Source organism: Equus caballus, chromosome 14 (assembly GCF_041296265.1).
Source record: "Equus caballus isolate H_3958 breed thoroughbred chromosome 14, TB-T2T, whole genome shotgun sequence".
Classification (NCBI taxonomy): Eukaryota; Metazoa; Chordata; class Mammalia; order Perissodactyla; family Equidae; genus Equus; species Equus caballus.
Window position 1 is genome coordinate 28694672 of NC_091697.1, and position 21216 is coordinate 28715887.

Here is a 21216-nt window from a genome sequence, read left to right on the forward strand (position 1 = left end):
AGAATCATGGCCACTTGGAAGGCATTCATACAAATAGCACTGACAGTTTTCAAGCAGGACAAATGTCTCAGCTTTGGGCTTCCTCCTGCACCAGCAAATTGGCTGCCGTAGCAAATCCCATAAATACCTCAGCTGGAACAAACCTTTGTTTAAAGGTACTTAAATGGACCCTGGAGCTTCCAATTTTGGAAACGGATTTGACTCTGTAATCAGATATTCACATCGGAATTGCTGACCATCTCTGTGGCTCCTCTGGTGTCATTAAGCTTCAGATTCATCGTCCGCATATTGATTAAACATTGCTTTATGTCAGATGTAACAAACTTGTGTGGAGACAATTGCTTGTGATTTAGTATTTCAGACTAGTGGCTCAAGTCTATATTTCTTATGTGCCTTTCCTATTTACCCCAAGACTAAACTAGGTGCAGGTTGCAAAGGGCTTCACTGGGACTTTTCAAGGGCAAACACGATGAGAATCAAGGGGCAATCAAGGGGAGGCAAAGGCAGCCATAGATACCCCTGTGGCAGCTTTTTGTAGGGTTTCATATGTTTCATAGAGAGACAAGCTATTCCTTCCCACTTACTGCAAATGCGTAAGAACATGACGGTGGCAGAAAAAACCAAGCCCTCCTTCAGGTAGCACCGAAACTAGTTGTGTGCTCCAACCTGTAGTCTGTTGTGTCTTGGCACTGACTATCTGGTGGCTTTGAGGCAGAGCTATCTCCAGAGATTTAAACAATCACAAAGAAGTTAAAATCTTGACTGTGTCAATAAGAAAAAGATGTACATCCCAATAGAAGAATGGCTAGGGTGGGGATGAACACGGATTGCACAAATGCACATCCACGCACACATAATAATTAGGTTAAAAAATGTCTGACTTTCCTATTGATCAAATGAGTGCAACTTTAAAGAATGATGGGATGCTTTTTCTTTCTTTTTTTTTTTAAGTTTGCACCTGGACCAACCTTTTAATAAATATTAACATCTAATGCTGGAAAAAGTGTGGAAAATTCAGCACTCCCATATACTGATGAGAGTGTGTATTACAATACAACTTTTTTGGAGGGTGATGCAACAGTACATTCATACCCTTGAGTCACTCAGCGTTTAAGACATTGTCTTGAGGTAATTATCAGAGATGTTTGCAAAACGTGCAAGGCAGGTCACGCTATCACTTTTTTGTAATGGTAAAACTGAGAAACTAAATACCCAACAGGAGGGGCAGGCCTAAACATCCAATGGTGAGTCCATGCATTGAACCATACATAGTCCTTAAAAATAATATTTTAGAAGAATATGAAATCATGTGAGAAAATATATTATAAACACTATTTATACATATATATGAACTTATACATGAATATAACATATACTATTACTGGGATTATAGTTAATTTTCTTCTTTGCATTTTTCTCTTTGTACTTTCCTGAATTCACTCAACTTAAAAAAATGATCATAAGGTGCTTTTGTAGTTTATAAATATTCCCAGTAAACATACATGTATATCTTAATGTATACTTAATGTATAATAATATTGTTATAATAATATATAGAAATACCTTATTATACATATACACATATATGTATACTTAATACATAATATTACTACATATAATATATATAAAAGTATATTTTTATATTAAGATATATATGTATCCTTACTGGGAATTCTGCCCCCATTCTGCTGTCACTGAGTTAATTATACCACGAATCCTATAGGAAATGGCCATGATGGGACATGTTCTTCTCTTCTTCCAAAATGTTCATACTTATCACAGTTCAATAGATAAGGCATTGTGATGAATGTCCTGGTTAAATTGTTAAAAGTGTGGCATTCCTTTTTTCTTTGGTGAAGTAACTTCAAAAGAAAGCGGGCAAACTCAAAGATGCAAAAGTCTGAAAATGTATTATGCCACAGCTGGGTGGGTCCTTAAAAATATGTCACATTTGTCACAGTGGCTGCCACCTCAATTTGACAGCCCACAAAGTTCAAATAGTGTCCTCAAGTGGTCTTAGATGTTTCCAGTTCGAGTTCTCTGGGGGTAGGGCCTGGTCTGAAACCCTTCAGTGAAGGGACTGTTTGTGAACTCCAGCAGACAATTATAAAGGGCAATTAAAAATTCAAATTATGTTAATAGGCCAGAGAAAAATGACTGTTTGCAGAAATCAGTGGCAATTACCAGACATAATGGTTCTCAATTAGGCTGGAGGGGATTTTTAGTCATTCATAATTCACTATCTTAAATGTATCATAAAAAAGTAATTGTCACTTGTTAATAAAACTTACTTAAAAACAACGTAGCTATCTTGTGTAGAAAGTAACTTTCTTCTCGCTCTCATTAGTTTTGAAAAAGGTACATTCTTCATTTAAAAATGTAGTGCAGGCTGATTCACAACAAAATCAAACAACAAGAATCTGTTTAAAATGAAAAGTAAAGCCCTTTCTAGGCTTCTACTTGCACTCCCCAGGGGTGACATTGTTTTATCAATTCGCTGAGCACTCTTCTGCCCAACCCCCTCCCTGCTCCCATTAAAAAGAGGGGAGGGGGTTGGGGAGATTGACCGAGGACTCGGTAGTATTGATATTTTTAGTCAATTAAAGGTGAAAACATAAAAACATTATCTTGCTTCTTCTGTCATGCTTATTTTTCTCTCAAGTTTTTTGATTTTTGATTTTTATATTCATATGCAGCTTCCATTACCCCTAGGAATAGAGTCAGAACTCATGCATGTCCTTACAATTCTATTCTCAGGCAATGCTCTTGCCTGTACAAACTGCATGTATAATCACACGGCATGGGATTCAAGGAGACTGACCAGTTGGTTCCAAGCTTTGTTTCTGGTGCTTTAGGGAGAACCAAAAAGGACTAAAAGAAGCAAGAGAAAAGGGGAAGGAAGTCGAGGAAGGACAGAGGGGAACTCTTAGATGAGTTAAAGAAGGATTAAAAGAATGGCTTTTCTCTTGCTGAGAACCCAAATGCTAATGCCTCTTTTGTCTTCCGTTTCATCCTAAAAGCATGACAGCTGCATTCTCAATTTTCTTGCCCAACCAGGAAAACTTTGCTACAGCATCAAGTCCCAAATTGCAGCTCTGCATTCAACAGAAAGACTGAATCCGGGACAAGAATGAGCTCTCCCTGTCCCCATGCAACGATAGTCTCACTCTGGTGAATCATAGTTCAGCAATATTTCCAGAAACTTCCCTAAAAGGAAGCTCTAGGCTACTTTGAGCCAGGCACTTTATAGACATGACCTCATTCAGTTTTCACCATCACCCTACGAAGTGGGCATTTTTATAGTCCCATGTTGCAGTTGAGGGCACTGAGTGCTCAGAGAGGGTCCATACCATGTTCAGAGCGACACTGATCCAAAGTCTACATGCATTCCCCTTCAACACACTGTCTCTTTGCTGAAATTGTACAGCCACTTACAACTGTGAGATGTCACAGTTTATGACATCTCAGTTTATGATGGCCCAATTTTTCTTTCTTTCATGGAAATGGTGCTACCCACTACAGTGACCAGTAAATAATCTCAGGAATATTTAAGAATATGAAATCAGCTACATAAATACAAATTACCCCAATTTTGAACATTTTTCAAAAGTACTTGGAGCAGTGAAGACTTGAGCTTGCTTTGAAATCGTTACTAGGAAAGAAAGAAAGCATCTACCATCTGTCCTTCATTGGCCTTTTATCTTAAAAGTGGGTGCACTTTCAGTGGGTGTCGAAAAATCCCCATGGAGAGCAGTTAGGATATACATTTTGTAATAAGATCTACATATGCCTGGCATCCTCCTGTCATTCACTTCTCAGTTCAAAGTTTATCTTCTCAAAAATGTTTTCCTTCCAGCTCTTCTAGAGAATATAAATTACCTGTTGTTCTCTATCACACCTCCTATTTCATGTTTTTCAAATATTATTCACACTCCAGTATCTTTTATTGTTTATCTGTTTATATTTGTCTCCACTGACTGGAATGTCAGCTCTATGAAAGCAAGGTCCTTGTCTAAGGTGTTTACCAGTGTATCCCCATACCTAACGCAGTGCCTGGCACATAGAAACATTTGTTGAGTGAATGAACACATGTTCGCAAAATCAAGCATCTGTTTTCATGAACAGTTTAGGCATGAGCTTCTAGGAATGGGGCTTTCATTTGTAAGAGCAGTTAGGTCATAAGTAGGATGTCACCTGGAATTGGTAGCTGTCATGGAGACAGAACAACTGAGACAAATGACAAGGATTTGGAAAGGAGGGGAAAACAATGAGACGTCTTTACTTTGCCCTTTACTGAGGCTGGCTGGAGAGCTCAGCTTCTCCAAGCGGCAAAAAGGAAGTGTCAACATTTCTTCTTGGTGATGGACTGGCTGGCCCACATGGATGGTATGTTTTCAGTGAGATTGCAACTTTATTATCTGGAGTGGAGTGCCTTTCTCTTTATTAGCAATGTTTCACACTGAACTCAAGGCTGCTGATTAGGTAAAAGCTCTGATAAGATATGGGTCAATCAATGGACAATGTGAGGAGATGGGCTTTGGAGTTACCATGTGGTTTTCTTCACTAGAACTCCTTGTGAGATGGGATCTGACAGCAAACATTCCACTCTTCTGTACCGATCGACATTACAACTTTGTGCTTCTGTTTTCCTTTTCATTTGGGAGATTGGGGACATTTTCACCTTCAAAGGATATACTTCTGGCTGAGTCCTAAGTCCTTTGACCCATTGATTCTATCATTTGTCTGAATTGCTTTTCCTTGTAAAAATACTTTGTACCTGACTTACAAAATAAAAGTGATTAGTTTTATTTCTACATCTTAGAAAAGTTTTAATGATATTTGTGGACTCATTTTAAAATAAGTAAAATATTTAACAGTAATTATTAATATTCATAATGTTACAAAATAAATGCTTAATGAAAATTTCAAGTAATAAAGAACCATACTAAATAAAGAGGAAAAATGCCTTGTTTCTCATTCCCATCTCTCTTGCTTCATCTATCCCTCATTCTCCTAGTAAACCCACTTGCTAGATATAACCATTCTGAAAGGTTTCTCATGTGTCCAGCAGTGTGCTGATGAAAGTTTAACATTTGGCTCCTCAGGAAAAAAAGCTCGGGTTTGCAGCACTTGCTTATTTTTGGGGAATAAATACTCTCACCACCTACAATTTGAAGCTAAGAAATATGATGAAATTGAGAAAGGGTGTTGCACAATCAGCCCTACAGGATAGAGCAAGCCATTTCTAGCACACGGCTGTGTGCTCCTTCCGGATTATTTATATTTCTCTTCCTCCCTTTCTTTCCTTTCCTTTTCGCCCTTCCTCCCTTCTTCTCTTCCTTCTTCCCTTCCCTTCCTTCTGTCCTTGCATATATACTCATGCACAGACACACGTAAATCAACATCTTACGTAAACACTGTACATTTTGTTCCGCAACTTTCACTTCTTCACATGGTACGTTGCAGTTTTGTATTCTGAAAATTTCTTGACACTCCTTGTAACTGGAAACACCCTGTGCTAGCTGAAGAGCAAAGCTGAGAATCACTTGGTCTACACAGATGAGGCTGTGAGCATGCGCGTGTGCCCACACACTCACTGTAGTCTATCTATTGTAAAAGGGAGCAATTCATCATTGGGCAGCAGGTTCTGCTCAGATGGTTTATTGTCCTGACCTCATTAAAAGCATGTAATCCATGCAGTGCCGTAAATCTATGCCTCTAAATACTTTCCTCTTTAATTTTTTAATACCGCACACATGAAGGGAAAGGTTAAAGCCAATTAAAAGAGATACAAATACCATTATTACTGCCCTGACAAACAGTTAGTTATCGGATTTGGTCGTTTCAGTTTAGAAAGCCATTATTTTTGTTCCTGAATGAATTAGTAATCAAGCTGTTTATTGACTTGTCTCATCTCTGAGATGCTAAATATTCTTTTTGGTCCATTCTCTCTCTCAATTGGCATCATTCCTACACACATAAAAATTACAGACAACTTAAGGTCTAAGTGCAAACAATAACTATGCAGCTGCATGTGGAAATCCACATATGGACGGAAACATCATTTTCACTGCGGTCCGGGAAGGAGAGAACCACTCACTGCATTCTTATGCAGCAACGAGTTGTTACTGTTGCTGTTGTTGTTTTCCCCTCCCATTAAGACTATTATATGATACTGACAGATGCTTAAAAGCATTTAGAGCTGAAAGAACTGTTAGGAAAATTGCTGTAAAAGGATTGACACATGATGATCTTTCTGTCCGCAAGGTTCTCATTTCCTGGCAAAATGGACCAAAAGAATAAAGGAAAAGAGAAAGGATCATTAATGTAGAAACTTGGTATTGTTTTCTTACAGGAGTTCATATTTCCTATTGCATTTAGACAAAAATGTGACTCCATTTATGCACAGGCTGCAGTATTGTCACTGTTTTAGGCTTTCTTGGGTGCCTCCTTGTCTCTGACCCTCTTTTTCCCTCCTCTAGGAATATAATGTAGGCTCTATAGGATCTGAAAGGACCTGAGGATGTGTTGGAGCGCGTCTGAAATTTGACTACCTTCCTCATTTAATGGTCCACCCACAGGTCCAGAGTATTTTGTGAGAAGCAGCACTCTCCGCAGAGTGAGCTTCAGAATAAATTCACACCCACAGACTCTACATCATAAGAATGTATACAGGTCATAACTCATATAAATGTCTTGTCATTTTTCTTAGTATCCTGTTTTTCCTACCTACGAGAGGTCAAAGTCAGGTACTTAAAAAAAAGGAAAGGCTTCAGAACACCACTGAGCTACAATTTCAAAGGAGAAACAGAAGCACACGTATTCATAAGGAAACTCACAACATTGAGCAAGACAGAGGGTGAAATGAAATACTTTTAAATTAAGAGGATAAAAACCTAGAAACAACAATGAGTATTTTCTGTATTATCTTTCCTCTGAAAAGGCTACGAAAGTGGTTCTTAAAGTGCGTTCCCTGCACCAGCAGCATCACCATTGTCTGAGAACTTGTTAGAAACGCAGATTGGGGGACTGACGCCCAGACACACTGAAGTAGAAGCTCGGGTTGGGGCCCATCCACCCGTGTTTTAACAAGCCCTCTAGGGGCTTCTGATGCCTGTTCATGGTTGAGAATTCTTATTCTAGGGAATATAGTTTTCTTAGCTGCTTCTCTAAATCTGTCCTTGCAGCCAGCCACGAAGTTTTGAACATGAGCTGACCACTCTCTCCTTTGCATGCTGTACCATGCACAACAACATGGGATGCTGGTGTGTTTATGTGTGCTGCTCTCCTACTACACTGTGAGGGCCTTGAGGCCAGAGGCTATACCTGATTCACTGCTTCATTCTCAGTGCCCAGGCAGGGGTCTAGAACAAAGCAGGTGCTTAGGAAATTAATTACATAAGATAAGATAGCTAGATAAAAGCCAATAAATGAAAAAGAAACATTTAGAGATATAGAAATCCATTAAATTTATTAGTTGTAACTTGATAAATAAGACTTATGCCTAAACAAAAATGACTTCTACTTCCTTTAAAAAAGAATGAAAGAAGAAGAAATGGTCAAAGGAACATTCTCAAGCAACTTCCAATGGGTTCACTGTTTATTCTCTTGAGGAAAGCAAGAAATAGTTGAACACACCTCATACTAATGGCCTCTTATCAAGTATGTTGACAATCCAGTTGGTTCTGAATATTCCTAAGAGGGTTTCACATTCAGACAGGCCCCATCTGCCCATTTGACGGCAGACGTTCTTAAATTGGAAGTAATCTGAATACAGGCTATAACAAAACCACAAGAACTGCCACCTCCAGCCCAGTGGGTTAAGGATGTCAAGCCCCTAAGAACTCCAGTGCCCCAATATGTAGGAGGATAGAGGGCAGTTCTTGGAAAGAGGAGATATCCCGGAACCATGCCGATTGCACCTCCATGAGGAATAGAAAGACCTGGAGTAGGGAGTCCTTAGCCCTTTGGAGCCCTCAAGGACACTCTGAAGGTTTCTCGTTTAGCTTTTATTTATACCATGGGATTTACCATGGGATTACATACAAGCTGGTGAAAGCCTACTTTATGCAAATGTTCTGTGCCTGCCTGTGTGGCTATGGCATCAGATCGCTTGGGTTCTAATCTCCAATACCTTCTAACTTCTTTAGCTTTTCTGAGCCTCAGTTTTCTCATCTGTAAAGTGGGAACGATTGTGATAAGTTAAGTTAAAATAAACATATATAACTTATATAAATATAAATTATACATAAAAATATATATATATAACCAGGATTAAGTTTAAAAAATATATATACACAATTAGTCAGGTATCTGATACATAAGAGCTGAATAAATATTAGCTATTATAATTAACTAATATTATTATGTGCTATGTGTTACCAGAACTTCTTAAACTAGAATCCACAGGCCTCTAGAGATCCATGAGACGGACAAAAAAGTGTCCATAAGCTCCCTGAAATAATCTGCAAAATGTTTCATGTTTGTAGATATTCCTTTTCTCTGAGAACACAGCCCCAAAATTCAATCAGATTCTCAGTGTGGTCCATGGCTCCGAAGTGGTAAAGAATCATGGTCTTGGGATTTCGGTAGCCAGATCATGTTCCCAACAAGCTGGCAAACCAGGAAAATGAGGCAGCTTCTCTAAGGCTGGCATCTTACTCTCGGCACCATGCGCAGCTCTGGGGCCTCCATTTTTACTTCCACACATGTTTGTTTATTTTTCTTCTTCCACCTCATAACAGGAAATAGCATTTCAAATGCGTTTCTCCACGAAGATAGGCAGACAGTCAATTTTCACCTCGAACACCCCCAAGATTTAAGAAAACAAGAGAACTTCAATCTACTGCTCCTGACCTGCCAAGCACAGTGTTCTCAGCAGCAGCACCAGTCAGTCTGAAAGAGCTCTTCCGTTTCTGATGGGTTTCTCTTGATGCTCTCAGCCTAGGTGACTGGGTGGCCTAAGTGACAGGGACTTTAGACCATGAGCCAAGAGCACTAGGGTTTGCTCTTGAACCCTGTCCTAGCCAGCTCCCTACCTGGAGCAAGTGGCTTTTCCTCCCAGGTTCTCTGATTCTCTACTTTCAAATAGGAGTTATACTCAATTATCAATCCCCAACCTTTTACATACAAGGATCCAGATTTAATATAGAAATGGTTATACTAAGCTTTCATTTTTATATCAATCGACTAAGAAAAATTTTAATCCCAAAAAGAGATTTACCCTCTTTTTGAAAAATTGTAAAAATATTAATATTTTTCATCTATGTTTTCATCTATTTTTCATCTCTCTACCCAGATAGACAGACACATAGAAGAAAAATATCATTTATTCTGGCTACAGACAGCAAACGGTGAACATATGAGTTCAAGGACCCATTAAACAAATATTCATTCAGTATTTACTAAATGTCAGTTACTGTAATAGGGCTGAAGATACAGCTTCAGACAAAAACACTTGCTGCCTTCATGGACATGAGCAGTGCCAGAGACGGGTGATGACAACTAAAAGTACATGCACATGTATACAATTATTTTAAATGGTGGTAATGCACACTGCAAAGGATAAACTGGATCCTGAAAGAGATAAATGGGGAGGGGGGTGACTTTAGATAAAGGTGTCAAGGACAGCATCTGAGCTGAGATCTGAGGGATGGTAGAAGCTCACCCTAAAAAGAGGCAGAACTTTGTGGTGAAGAGAAGATCTCAAGTCAGCAGGACCCCAGGCAAGGCACTTAACCTCTCTCTGACTCATTTTCCTGTCTTTAAACTGAGGATGATAATGGGACCTAGTCCACTAGGCTGTTGCAAGGATTAAATCAGCTAATAACTAAAATTTGATTAGGACAAAGCCTGGCGATATATTAATGAACTCTTGCAAAATAAATGTCATGCAGAGGCAAAAGCATGTGCTAAGGCCCTGAGGTAGGAAAGAGCTGGGTATGTTTGAGAAACCGTAAGGAGGGCGTGGCTCTTGGGTAGAGCATGAATGGGAAGGTGGTGGAAACTGAAGCAGGAGAAGTAGCAGGCACAGTAGGGGAAGGTGAATCCCATGTTAAGTCAAATGCGAAGAGAGTGGAGAGTTTTGTAATGTCCCCAGTGGACTCCTGAAAGTCATTGCCCAGAGGTTAGAAAATTATTGTCTCTGATTTACTTTTTGTATAGTTCTCTCATTCAATGATTCCATGAAATAACTCCTTAAAGGGAACAGTTTCTTTAGGTAAGAAGTTTTAAATAAAGAACCCGTTTCATTCATGCTCATTAAACTGTTTTTCCTCCCACCCAGATCCTTGCAATAATAAATATAATTATATCCATCTTTAATGACTTTGGTTCCTGAGCTGCAGGTGCTGGAATACTGTATTTATTAACATATTTTAAGCCCTTTAAAAAGACTGCATTAATTCCTATGATAATTTAGTACCCATAATACATTCTCTGTTCTGAATAGATGTTAATCATCACAGAATGACTGATTTGTCCATGTACGAGCTAAGTCAAGCTCTAACTAGTAGCTAGTAACTTTCTAATTCAATATTGTTACTGAAACTGTTGATTAAAATTTAGTTGCAATAATTGTTCCTTGCCCCCCTCCAGCCCCACCCTCTAAGGACTCAAACCAAGAGCAAACAATTAGATTCTCTGCCACGGAAGGCGAACGAGAGAATTCTGAGTGTTTGTGTTTCTAGTAACACTCTGTTTGGAAAAAAAGTTCTGCTAACGCAGTTATTCTGAAGCACCTCGGGTTTGCTAGCTGCCTGGTTAAAAGAGCAGAAGGGAGAAAGGACACTGCAGAGAAACAGACACTAAACCAAAAGCCTGCTTGGAGGAAGACAGCAGGATCGCTCTCTTCTTCTTGAAGAGGGAGGAGGGCCAGTCACTGCGTGCCAAGTTCCACATGGTGCGGTGAGCTCTGAGCCGGCCTGTGCCAGAATCCCAGCACCCCACCAACTTAAACTGAAATTAATTTGGAAATCGAAGGAAAAAATCCTATCATGAAATTTGGATCAAAATGAAAAGATGAAACTGAGTACATGCAAAGGAAATAAGAACGACATGTGCCAGCTTCAGAGATCAGCGCCTTCACACGCATTATCTCATTTAATCACATAACAGGCCTAACAGGGAGGGACTGTGATTATCCCTTATTTTCCTGGAGGTCAGAGAACTTAAGTCACTTGCTCAGAGTCACACAGCTGGTAAGGGGAAGAGTCTGTGCTCTTCGCCCCTGGCCACACTGCATCTGTAAGCGATCGTTCAGTCAATCAGATGTTGAAAAGCACAGCAAAATAGCGTCCTGTGTGTCAGAAAACTCTTACTTAAAAACTTAACTTGTTGCTTCTTGGTGGCTTGGAGGTTGGTGATGGGAAATGGTATTATTCATACCTGTGGGGAAATACATCTCTACACGATTGTCTTCTTCTTACAGAGTTTGTCAGGACCAGGAGAAGGGCTAAGCCCAAAACACATTGGCTTCCGTCCTCTGTATACTGACAAGGGCACCAGCTTTTGAGGCAGAGGCGAGAGTGCTGAACTGCTCTGCATAAACACAATGGGAGAAACACTTGAATTTCTGGCCAGTCAGAAGAGAGAGAGATGCAGAAGGCGACTTGGCAGGGAGCTGGAGCCCAAGTGGATAAATCTTTGCTGACTGCGCTTCCTCAAGCTGCAGGGTCTGTTTAAGATGGGGACACCCAATATTCCACTTAAGGATCTTTTTATTGCTGGCACATGAAACTCTTCCCTTTCCCCAAAGTTTCAGTAAAATCTACTCCGCACAGAGGTCTTGGATGAATGACTGTGATTGTCTGTGTGTGTGTTTGCTAGTTTGTTTTTTGTTTTTGCACACACCATTGGAAAGGGCCAGAGTTCCACAACCTGATCAGTGCAGAGCGGAGACAAGAGAGCCGGCTTGGGGCGTGATCGGCCCTCAGACCACTAGGCCTCTGTGGGAGCAGGCACTGGGAAGTGAATGAGAGCGTGAGGTGGGAGCCCCGAGAACACACACAAGTCATGGCTGGTTTGTGGAACTGGAGTTTGACCTGATATCTTGGCCACTATATATATATATATATATATATATATATATATATATATATATATATATATTATCATCATTAACATGATTCCCACAGAGTTGAGAAGTTTTACTGTCTAGCCTTCAGACAGATAAATTAGGGCACTGAGAGCTCAGTCACTTCAACAAACGCTAAAAGCCTAGCTCTCTTGTTCAAAAGCAGCAAGACAGCCCGGGCCCTGTCTCAGCTTTCACACTGCCAGCCTGACACTGAACTCACAAGGAAGACAGGACCCTTTGGGAGGAAAGAGCCCAAGGGATGATGGATGTGGTCTTCTGAGCAGTCTGCCCTGGGAGGCGCTGCCCACAGAGCACCGCGCAGGAGCACAGCCCTTCCCAGCCTGGGGCCAGAGGAGGGTCACAGGGCAGCAGAGGAGTCAAAGTCTAGGAGGTCACCTCCAGCCTCCTTTCCACCGTCTCAAGTAAACCCCAAGTAGGGGCTGCATTCTCAAAAGATACGACCACGGGATCCGCTAGGGCTTTCTAACATAAGTGGGAGCATCTCTGCCATTACCATAGGGTATAAAGTTAAACTGCTGGTGAGAAAATTAAAATTAAAAACAAAGAAATAACCCCCAAACCAGGTACTATGTGGGCTAACCAAAAAGGTGCCGAGACTCACCATGACAGGTTAATTGTGTATCTTTATCTACAGAGTCGGCATTTCTGCTCGTATTTCTGATTTCACCTCCAGAATCTTTGACTACATGAAGGAATCTGAACACAGCCACTATTACATATGTATATGTGAATATAAATCCAGATGTAAACATAAACATGTATTTAATCTTCTTCAACCGATTTTCAAGTGAAGGTACGTGAAAATTGTAGAATTTTGGAGAAAATTTGTCCCCAAGCATACCGTTTATGTACATGTAAAAGCTCCTCTCTAACCTCTTTCCAGATTTAAAGCAAGTTAGCCAGAGGATGAAATCCCTTCACAGGCGCCCTGTGGTCCATTTGCAGAGGTTGCAAGCTAGCAGCCCCCAGGCTCCATCTGGGACCTTCACATTTAATTGTTTGGTCCACACAGTGGCAGCCAGTGCAATTTCTTTTTAAGTTGAATTAAACATGGAAACGGTAAAGCTCCGGAGCTCTCACAGAACTCCCTGTGCTGTCGTTCTGATATGCCCGGCCCTCACTGTGCTTACTGCCATGAACTGCCTGGCTGTTTCAGACTTCTGAGATGGTGGTGTAGACTGGATGGTATGGAAAGCTGTTCACCGTGGGGGCTCTGCTCATCTCTCTAGTCTAATCTTTTGCCTTCCTCATGCCCTGTGTACCAGCCTTACTGGACTGAGCACCTGAAGTTTCCTGATCGGCCAACTCTGCTGTTTTCTGGGTCCAGAAAGTCCTACCCCATGTCTTCCAGGGGAACCTTCCAGGCTACTTCTCTTGACCAAAGGCCTCTGTGAAGCCCTTCCTGACCTTCTTTCTGAGGACTGGCTGCTCTCTCCTCTGCATCCATCTGGTACCTGGGGCCGCACAGGCTTTCCTTGCTCAGCCCCCACGGCACTGCAGCTTTATGCATTTTTTGCTAGCAGGTCTTCCCCAACAGATAGGAGCTCCTTCAAGGTGGGGACCATGTCTCATGTGCTTTTCTTTCCACTGCCTGTCAGAGCGCCAGACACGTAGATGATGCTCCAAAGAGCCCTTTTGAAGTGAAGAGAGCTCATCATCAACCTTGGTCACCTATGAGCCAACCATGGGTCAGGACAGTGGTCAGAGAGGGGTCACATAGGCAACAGGCAGTGTGGCAGGGCAACTGGGAGCATGTCTGGCCTTCAGGGACAGCACACTGGGGTGAGTTCTGCTGGGACCTCCTCATGTGGAGGGAAGAAGCCAGGGGGTACTATCTCAAGGCAGTCCAAGGTGAGCTGGATGCCACCCCACTGGATCTCAGCCCTGGGATCCAGTAGGTAGTGAGCAGGAGCCGACCATCCATCCTGCCCAGCAGGGGGCTTCCCCACTCTCCCACCCTACCTCCCAAGGACAGAGGGCTCTCTAGCACTTCAGGGCACTCTTTTACACCCCCATTCCAGAATTCAGCCTAGAGGAGAGTTTAAAAAATTATTCAACTAAATAAAGTAAGTGCTGCAACTTAGGATGGGGTTAAAACAATTTTTTAAAAGGTTAAAAAAGCTGCTTGCTCTTCAGGTCAGTAACTGTCATAACGATTTTTCTCTTGCCATATGCTCCTCTGAATCGCATTAATATGACATCTCTCTCTCTGAAGCATCTGGTCTCAGCCACTTCAAGGCGCACAAGGAAGTCGCACATTCAGGCTGAGTATATAGTAACACGAGAGGTATTCACATTCCTGCCATCACAAAACAAAATACTTGCATAAATCTACATTGTGTTCTATCCAGCATTCCAGAAATGGTGCAGGAGATAATTCAAATCAATGGAGGCAGAATTTGGGGGGCTTTTGTATGTCTGTATATTGTATGTGTGTATACATTTACATATAAATGTCTAAATACGTGTGCACATATACATACATGGTTCATGAATTGGCAATTGCCTTCATTGCTCAAACATAGATTCTTGTTTTCCATTGAAAGGAGCTAAACATTTTAAGCATCAGGTGAAAACAGAGCCCCACCAATCTGCAAAATATGGGCAGAGAGGTAGGGCATATCTCTATTTCAGTACTTTGAAATACAAAACGGGAAATTTTCCATCACAAGCCAAAGGCAAAATAGCATTATCAACCTCCAACCACATTTTCCAGACTAAGAAAATATCCAGCAAGCAATGAAGGACAAAGGGTTTCCTCTCTCTCATTGGCAATAATCTTTATCAAACTGATATATTTACTTAAATTTTTCCCAATAGCTCACACACTTTCTTAAAGGGTTCATTAAAGTATCCAGATGGGTTTAACAAAAAGTTTACCACCTAACAAATGGTTCCAATGTCCGTCCTTTCCTTATCCTGAAGATTCTTACGCTTATTTTGTCAGAAGCACAAAAAGTAGAAATGCAATTGCATTTGTGCTGATGCTGAATGTTAATAGATTTGCCTAAATGCCTGCTACCAGCCCCCTAAAATTAGCTAGCCTAGTAGTGCATGCCTAATGTGGTGGTGTTTTTGTTGTTTTACTTGCTTTTTTTGCTTCTCCTCGTTTTATCAGAGGAGAAAAAGACCCCTAGAAAAAAGTCGAGGTCTTTGGACGTGAAACCTTTCCAGTGTCATATGTGAATTCTGCAGAAAGAACATACATTCTGAAACTATCCCACAGTTCTGACATTCTGTCACGAAGGTGACAAATCCTAGTGCTCTAATGTTTCATTAAATTAAACATGAAATGTTTAATGTTTTGTTAAATTAAACATGAAGCCGTGACTTTGCACCCGAGAACCACAGCCTTCGATCAATTCCTCGCATTCCTTCAGGTCACTTCTTAGGTTATAAAAACTGAGTTTTGTTTATTGCAAGTATTGTATTTCTCTTTGCAGTTAAAATATACTTTCCTCTAATGCACTTATAAATAAAAACCAACAAGCAACAGAGTTTTTGGGTGCTTAAAACATCTCTAAACTCAGGCCTGCAGAGAACAGCTTGCAGACAACCCCTTAGCTAATTCTCTATTACAAGTGTTTCCTTTCAGATATTTGCAAGCATGACTGAGAGGTTTCCAGAGGGCTCAAGTATTACATTTTTAACCAGATCTCACGCCCATTTTACAGATGGGCATGCTATTGCCCAAAAAATGGAAGGCATGCATGAAAACTGTTGAAACAGATCCTTCAAACCAAAGGAATCTCGGACTAGAGATATCTCAGTAATTCTCCCACCCGAGGTTGTTATCCGTGGTGATAGAAATTGACAGGGAAAGAAAAACAACAACTCTGCTCCGGGAAAGCATTTGTTTAAGCAGTGAGGAGTATATGGGGCTCTTGTGACTGCTGAATAAAAGTTCTGATGGAATCCTTTAAAGCAGCACTTAAACGAGGCAGAGGCACTGTTGGGACAGGAAGAAATGAGGCTCAGACAAAAACGGGCCTCTTTTCCACCAGTGCAATCACATGGTTACAAGCAACTTCCATGATTTTTAGTAATACATCCAGGGCTCCTACCACAAACAAAATTTCTAAATACTGTTTTATAAAACACATTTGGGTGATACTTTTTATATGGAGGAAGCAAAACAAAACAACTACGTAGCAACTTCAAAGGAAAAACAATATACATGTCCTATGATGAAATTGTCTGAATATTTTTACATTTTTCCTGTGAATTTAAGTGGGGTAAAGCTGGTTTCCAAATGAGGTCCCATAATTGTCAAACCAGCAACAGCAGAAGGAACCATCCCTTAAAGGGCCAGTGGCATAGATCTTCCCAGTCCAACCGAACATGGCATCTATGTTTGTTCTATGCCAACACACCAGCTCCTATCACTGGCCCAAAACTGTAAAACAGCCCAGATTTGGTAGGTCCAGATCCTTGCTCAGAACTCCCACTCAAGAACCCTTCTCTCAGCTAGTTACCCCAAACAGTAGGAATATAATTGACACTTACCATTCTGAAGCTTCATGTCTGTGAGGCAAACTAAACAAATTAAACGGATCCTGCTTTAATCTTCTTTTCTAGACCCCAAATGCCTTCATCAAAAGGAGAAACAAAAAACAAATGTTCCCTGAGGTCCTTTTCTAAACCACCAAGGTATAAGCAAGAAATAGCTGTCTTTTTTACTGAATGCCCAGAACCTCTCCCTTAACATTAACAACAGAAAATCATTTCTAACATCCCTCTACTCCATCCGTCTCACTCCCCCATCTTTTCCTTTGCTTCTCTCATTTGTGGCCAAGTCAAGGCTTAAGTTACACTTTAAATCAAAATCTGGAAGATGCTTCAATTGGATGTTTGGCTTGGCAGACCTCCTGTAAAAATCCCACGTAAAGACACAGTTGTTTCCTTCCTGCAAATGAACTGTGGCGTTCGTGGTCCCTCTTGCTCTCCCCAGTGAACACTTCGCCTTTAAATGCGCTTAAGCTGTGGGACTTCATTTGGGGCTAGCTGTCCCGCAAAGCTCATTTGGCTCTTACCATTAAGGCAAGAGGCTCTGAAAGGCTGGCAATACGCTTTTAACTATATTTGAGAGGCCAGTCATATCTTGTTAGCAACAGCTGCACACTTACCCGGCTTTCAGGGCCTTGACAGAGCTGTCCTATTCCTTCTGGGATTAGGAACGCAAAACGAAATGAACCAATCTTTAGCTGGAGCCATCCAGGCTGCGCCAGGTTCTCATTCTCCAAAACCCAAGTCAGATAGATCCTCCAAAGTCACTCTTCTGTCGGCTTCTCCTGGCATAGACAGCCCACCGAGGCCCTGGCTACAGTTTCAAAACTACTGCTCCATAAAAGGATTTTAAAGGCTGTGCTGGGAGCTGGGAGCTTCAGATCCCAGTTTGGCTTTTTCTCCATCAGCATTCCTCAGCAAGCCTGCACAAAGCGAAGTACGCTACATTATTTATGTCAGCTCTAGGCTCTGGAAAACACACACTGGCATCCTGATTACTAAGAATCCTCATGGATACAATTAAACCGTTCCCACATATATTTTTCCCTCCTCTCTTCCCAGATTCAACCTCTTTCAGAGGAGACAAAAGCACGTTGAGGCGTGTCCCAACTCATCTATCAGGAGCCAAGAGCACATTGAAATACGGCCACGATGGCAAATGAGCCGAGGGAAAAGGACACTTTCCCTGGAGTGGCTGGAAGACACTCAAGGGAGGAAAGTTCAGACAACAGTTTGAGGAAGCTCCCGCAAGTGGCCTCACTGCGTCAGGGGCATCGACATGGAAGCAGCAAAGTTGAGGCGCTACCAACACATTTTGATGAATTCATGGAAGATTGATTTAGAATGGGCTGTTAAGGGAAGGAAGGAGCATTTGGCACCAGGACTAACCCTCCAAGCTGGATGAAGAGCAATCATGCTCACCCAACAAATGCTCCTCGGTGCCCCATCCAAGTCACAGCACTAGACGGGAGGACCACTGACTTAGCCAAGTAGAACGATGACTCTGCCCCCAAGTCTCCTCTTCAGCAAAACGAACAATTCTCCAACTTGTAGTCCACCATCTCCCTTCTTGTCGATAGCTCGACAACACACGATGAGCTGGGCATTTTCGGCGCAGGCAGAATGAACTCTACACTGGCACAGCGAAGGTAGGAGGATGACAGAAACTTTCTCTTCTGTAGGAGTAGTGAGAAGGCTATGCATTTCCCCCCACGACTAGCTAGAAAGTCCCTGCTTGGCAGGCAGAGGTGACTTCACTTTGTGAAAGCCCCAGGCACTGCTTAGTGAAAAAACCTTTGGCGGGACCTCACAGTTAACTCAGTTTATCTAGGCAAGAAGTCAGCTTGGGGAGAGTCAGTTGTCTCATTCAGGAACACAAGGAGAAAAGAGCAACCTGCTTCTCTGCAAAGCTTCCTTTGAACATGCATTCCTGAGTTTTGCCATTTTTTTTAAGTGACTGTCACTTCCAATGACTTAGTCCATCCCAACTCAGATAGCTTGGGTGGAAAATTGGTGTCCGGGATAGAAACAATGGTAGAGAGCATGGTGTAGGTCAGTGGAGCAGAGCCCAGAGGGGGCAAACCCACTTTCTAGTGCACACAAGAGCCGAGTGATGGGGATTACTACAGCGCATGAAGAAGCAGAGCTTTCCGCAACACTAGACAGACGAAGAGCAGCATGATAGAACACACACACGTCTGTATTCTTATACCACATAATGATACAACAACCCAGACACTCAAAGATCTGATGAATGGAAAAGTAGATACCAGTTGCCCTGTGGGATGATTTCAGGTTGGAGTATTGGCTCCCTAGACCCACAACGCTGGGTCATCCAGTCCACTGGCCCCATGTGGACACAGCTACGCTCTCAGCTAGAAGCAGTTCCTCTGATCCTTGCCACTAAGGAATCCAACTCACGTTGTAATTTTTCTTGAAAAGGACTTAGAAGCAACTAACTAGAGTGACGAGGACACAGATGATTCCTTAGGAGGAAGGTTATTCAAGAATATCACTCTTCCTCCAATAAGAAAGCAATAATCAACTTAGAGGTTGACCTCAGACTACAAGTCTTGGCAAGGACCCCTTGGGGACCCTCTTGCTGCCGTCCAGAGCTGCAATGTGGGAAAGGCCTAACGGTCTGCCAGTCGTTTGCTAGCCTGTGGCCTTGGGAAAGTTGTTCGACCTCCCTGAAGCTCAGTTTCCTCATCTGGAAACTGTGGGCAATGAGACCCACTTCTAGGATTTTGAGGATTCAGTCATAAATGTAAAGTACCTAATTCAGTGCCTGGCACCTTGTGAGCTTGTAATAAACCTTGGTTATTATGAATTTTCAGGAGGTTACCAGTTCAATGGCACAAAACTTACCCTGACTGGCTCACAGATGCCTGAGCCCCATCTCTAAGTGTTCCCTGAACAATCAGATCGTTATTGACAATCTGTGTGCAAAGCACTGTAGTCATCACTATCATTTGCCTTCAATAAACTTGTCAGATGAGTTGCCCCATGACAGAGATGTCAATAAAAACTAAAGAGAGTACAAACGGAGAGTTTGAAGAGGAGGATCATGAAACATTTATTTTTTTAAAAGGGGATTCCAAAATTTAAAAAATAAACCGAAACACCTTTCTGTTGATTAAACTGTAAATGAAAACTATTTCAGAATTTTGATATCCACTGGGAGAAAAAGTGGCCTGAAGACGCATCCTTTCGAATCCTCCTTCTCTTATCTACATCCCCTACTCCCCAACCTACAAGGAACGGAGGGTGAGAACCTCTAATCTTATACAAAACTAGCATTTTACAAAAAAGGACAAGGAGGACCAGAGAGCTCAAGGGACTCACTCAATTTCATGTCACCCAGCATAGCTGAGCTGGAAACCACAGGTCTGACATCCTTTCCGATGTTCCTTCCATCCTCCCACAAGGCTGAAGATAAAACCAATGGAACTCACAGCCAGGTTTTTATTTCACTGTCCAATAAATTGGTTTCAACTCAGTCCAGTCTCTCTACTTTAATAATGTGTGTACAGGACCAGTACTTCACGAGGAACTTAATTTTTTCAGAAAGTGATGGCTTTAAATTTTGATTTTAAGTTTCTCCATAAATGAGGTTCCACAGTTTTTATTAAGCCATTTTACGATCTAAGGTTTTCAGTATAGGTTTCTAAATCTTTTGAATGAGAAAAGCAATACTTCAAATTATGCATATTTTATAAAGGCTGCATTTTCATCGGATGATAATATACACATATTATTATTAATATCTTTGAAAAATACAGATGTTTACTCATATATCTCTTCTCTAATGACGTAGTTAATAGATATTTGCATCTTCTTCTGTAAAACAAACACAATAGGTCTTGAATATGGAGTTTGTTGAAGTGCTAACCATACTTATTGCTTACATAAACAAAAGCTATCAAAATTATAAATCTTCAAAAGAAGTAGGTTCTAGAACAATTCACTGCTAAGAAATACCCACAGACATTGTGACTCCATCCCTATAAACAGCTGTACTGCATGGACATCATTAAGATCCTTTTCTCAATTAGAGTTTCAAACAACTTCATCTTTCATTTCTTGTCAAACCACCTGAACAAAAATGCAGCATGTTGCATCACTTGCTGAAGCTATTTCTCCGGTTGAAACATGAATTATGAGTCCTTCTAAAACACATCAGCCAAATCAAGTTGTAACATGGCCCTGCTTTCTTCACTGCACAGATCACAGATAATCTCTTTCTAATACAAGTCATGATCTTGTTTCATTAAGTTAACATTTCCCTTATTTTTCCCTCCATGGTATGTACTAAATTAGCCAGCATGAAGCTGAACATTTGTTCTCTTACCAGGCATACAATAGTTCCCCCTTGTCTGTGGGGGATATGTGTCAAGACCCCCAGCAGATGTCTGAAACCACAGATAGTACCGAACTCTATATATACTATGTTTTTTTTGGAAAAATATCCATGATGAAGTTTAATTTATGTTAGGCACAGTGAGAGATTAACAATAACTAATAATAAAGTAGAACAATTATAACAATATACTGTAATAAAAGCTATGTGAATGTGGCCTCTCAAAATACCTTATTGTACATCACTTCTTGTG

At 41.3% G+C, this 21216-nt stretch overlaps 1 protein-coding gene across 28 annotated transcripts in view; it reads right to left on the reverse strand.

Moving 5' to 3' along the window:
• The window catches only part of TENM2 (teneurin transmembrane protein 2), a 3416041-nt gene that overhangs the window by 383600 nt on the left and 3011225 nt on the right, over positions 1 to 21216 (reverse strand). For 5 of the 28 annotated variants that reach the window (XM_070232953.1, XM_070232944.1, XM_014730534.3 and 2 more), the window contains exons 1-2: positions 17224 to 18401; positions 16604 to 16686 (exon numbers count right to left, since the gene is read on the reverse strand). The exons of 16 other annotated variants lie outside the window; for them this stretch is intronic. In XM_070232953.1, coding sequence (XP_070089054.1) covers positions 16604 to 16619 — 16 coding nt within the window. In that variant the 5' untranslated portion in view covers positions 16620 to 16686; positions 17224 to 18401. Of the gene's footprint in view, positions 1 to 16603; positions 16735 to 17223; positions 18402 to 21216 lie in introns of those variants that run through there. 7 more of the 28 variants (XM_070232950.1, XM_070232947.1, XM_070232946.1 and 4 more) reach the window with 4 other exon arrangements.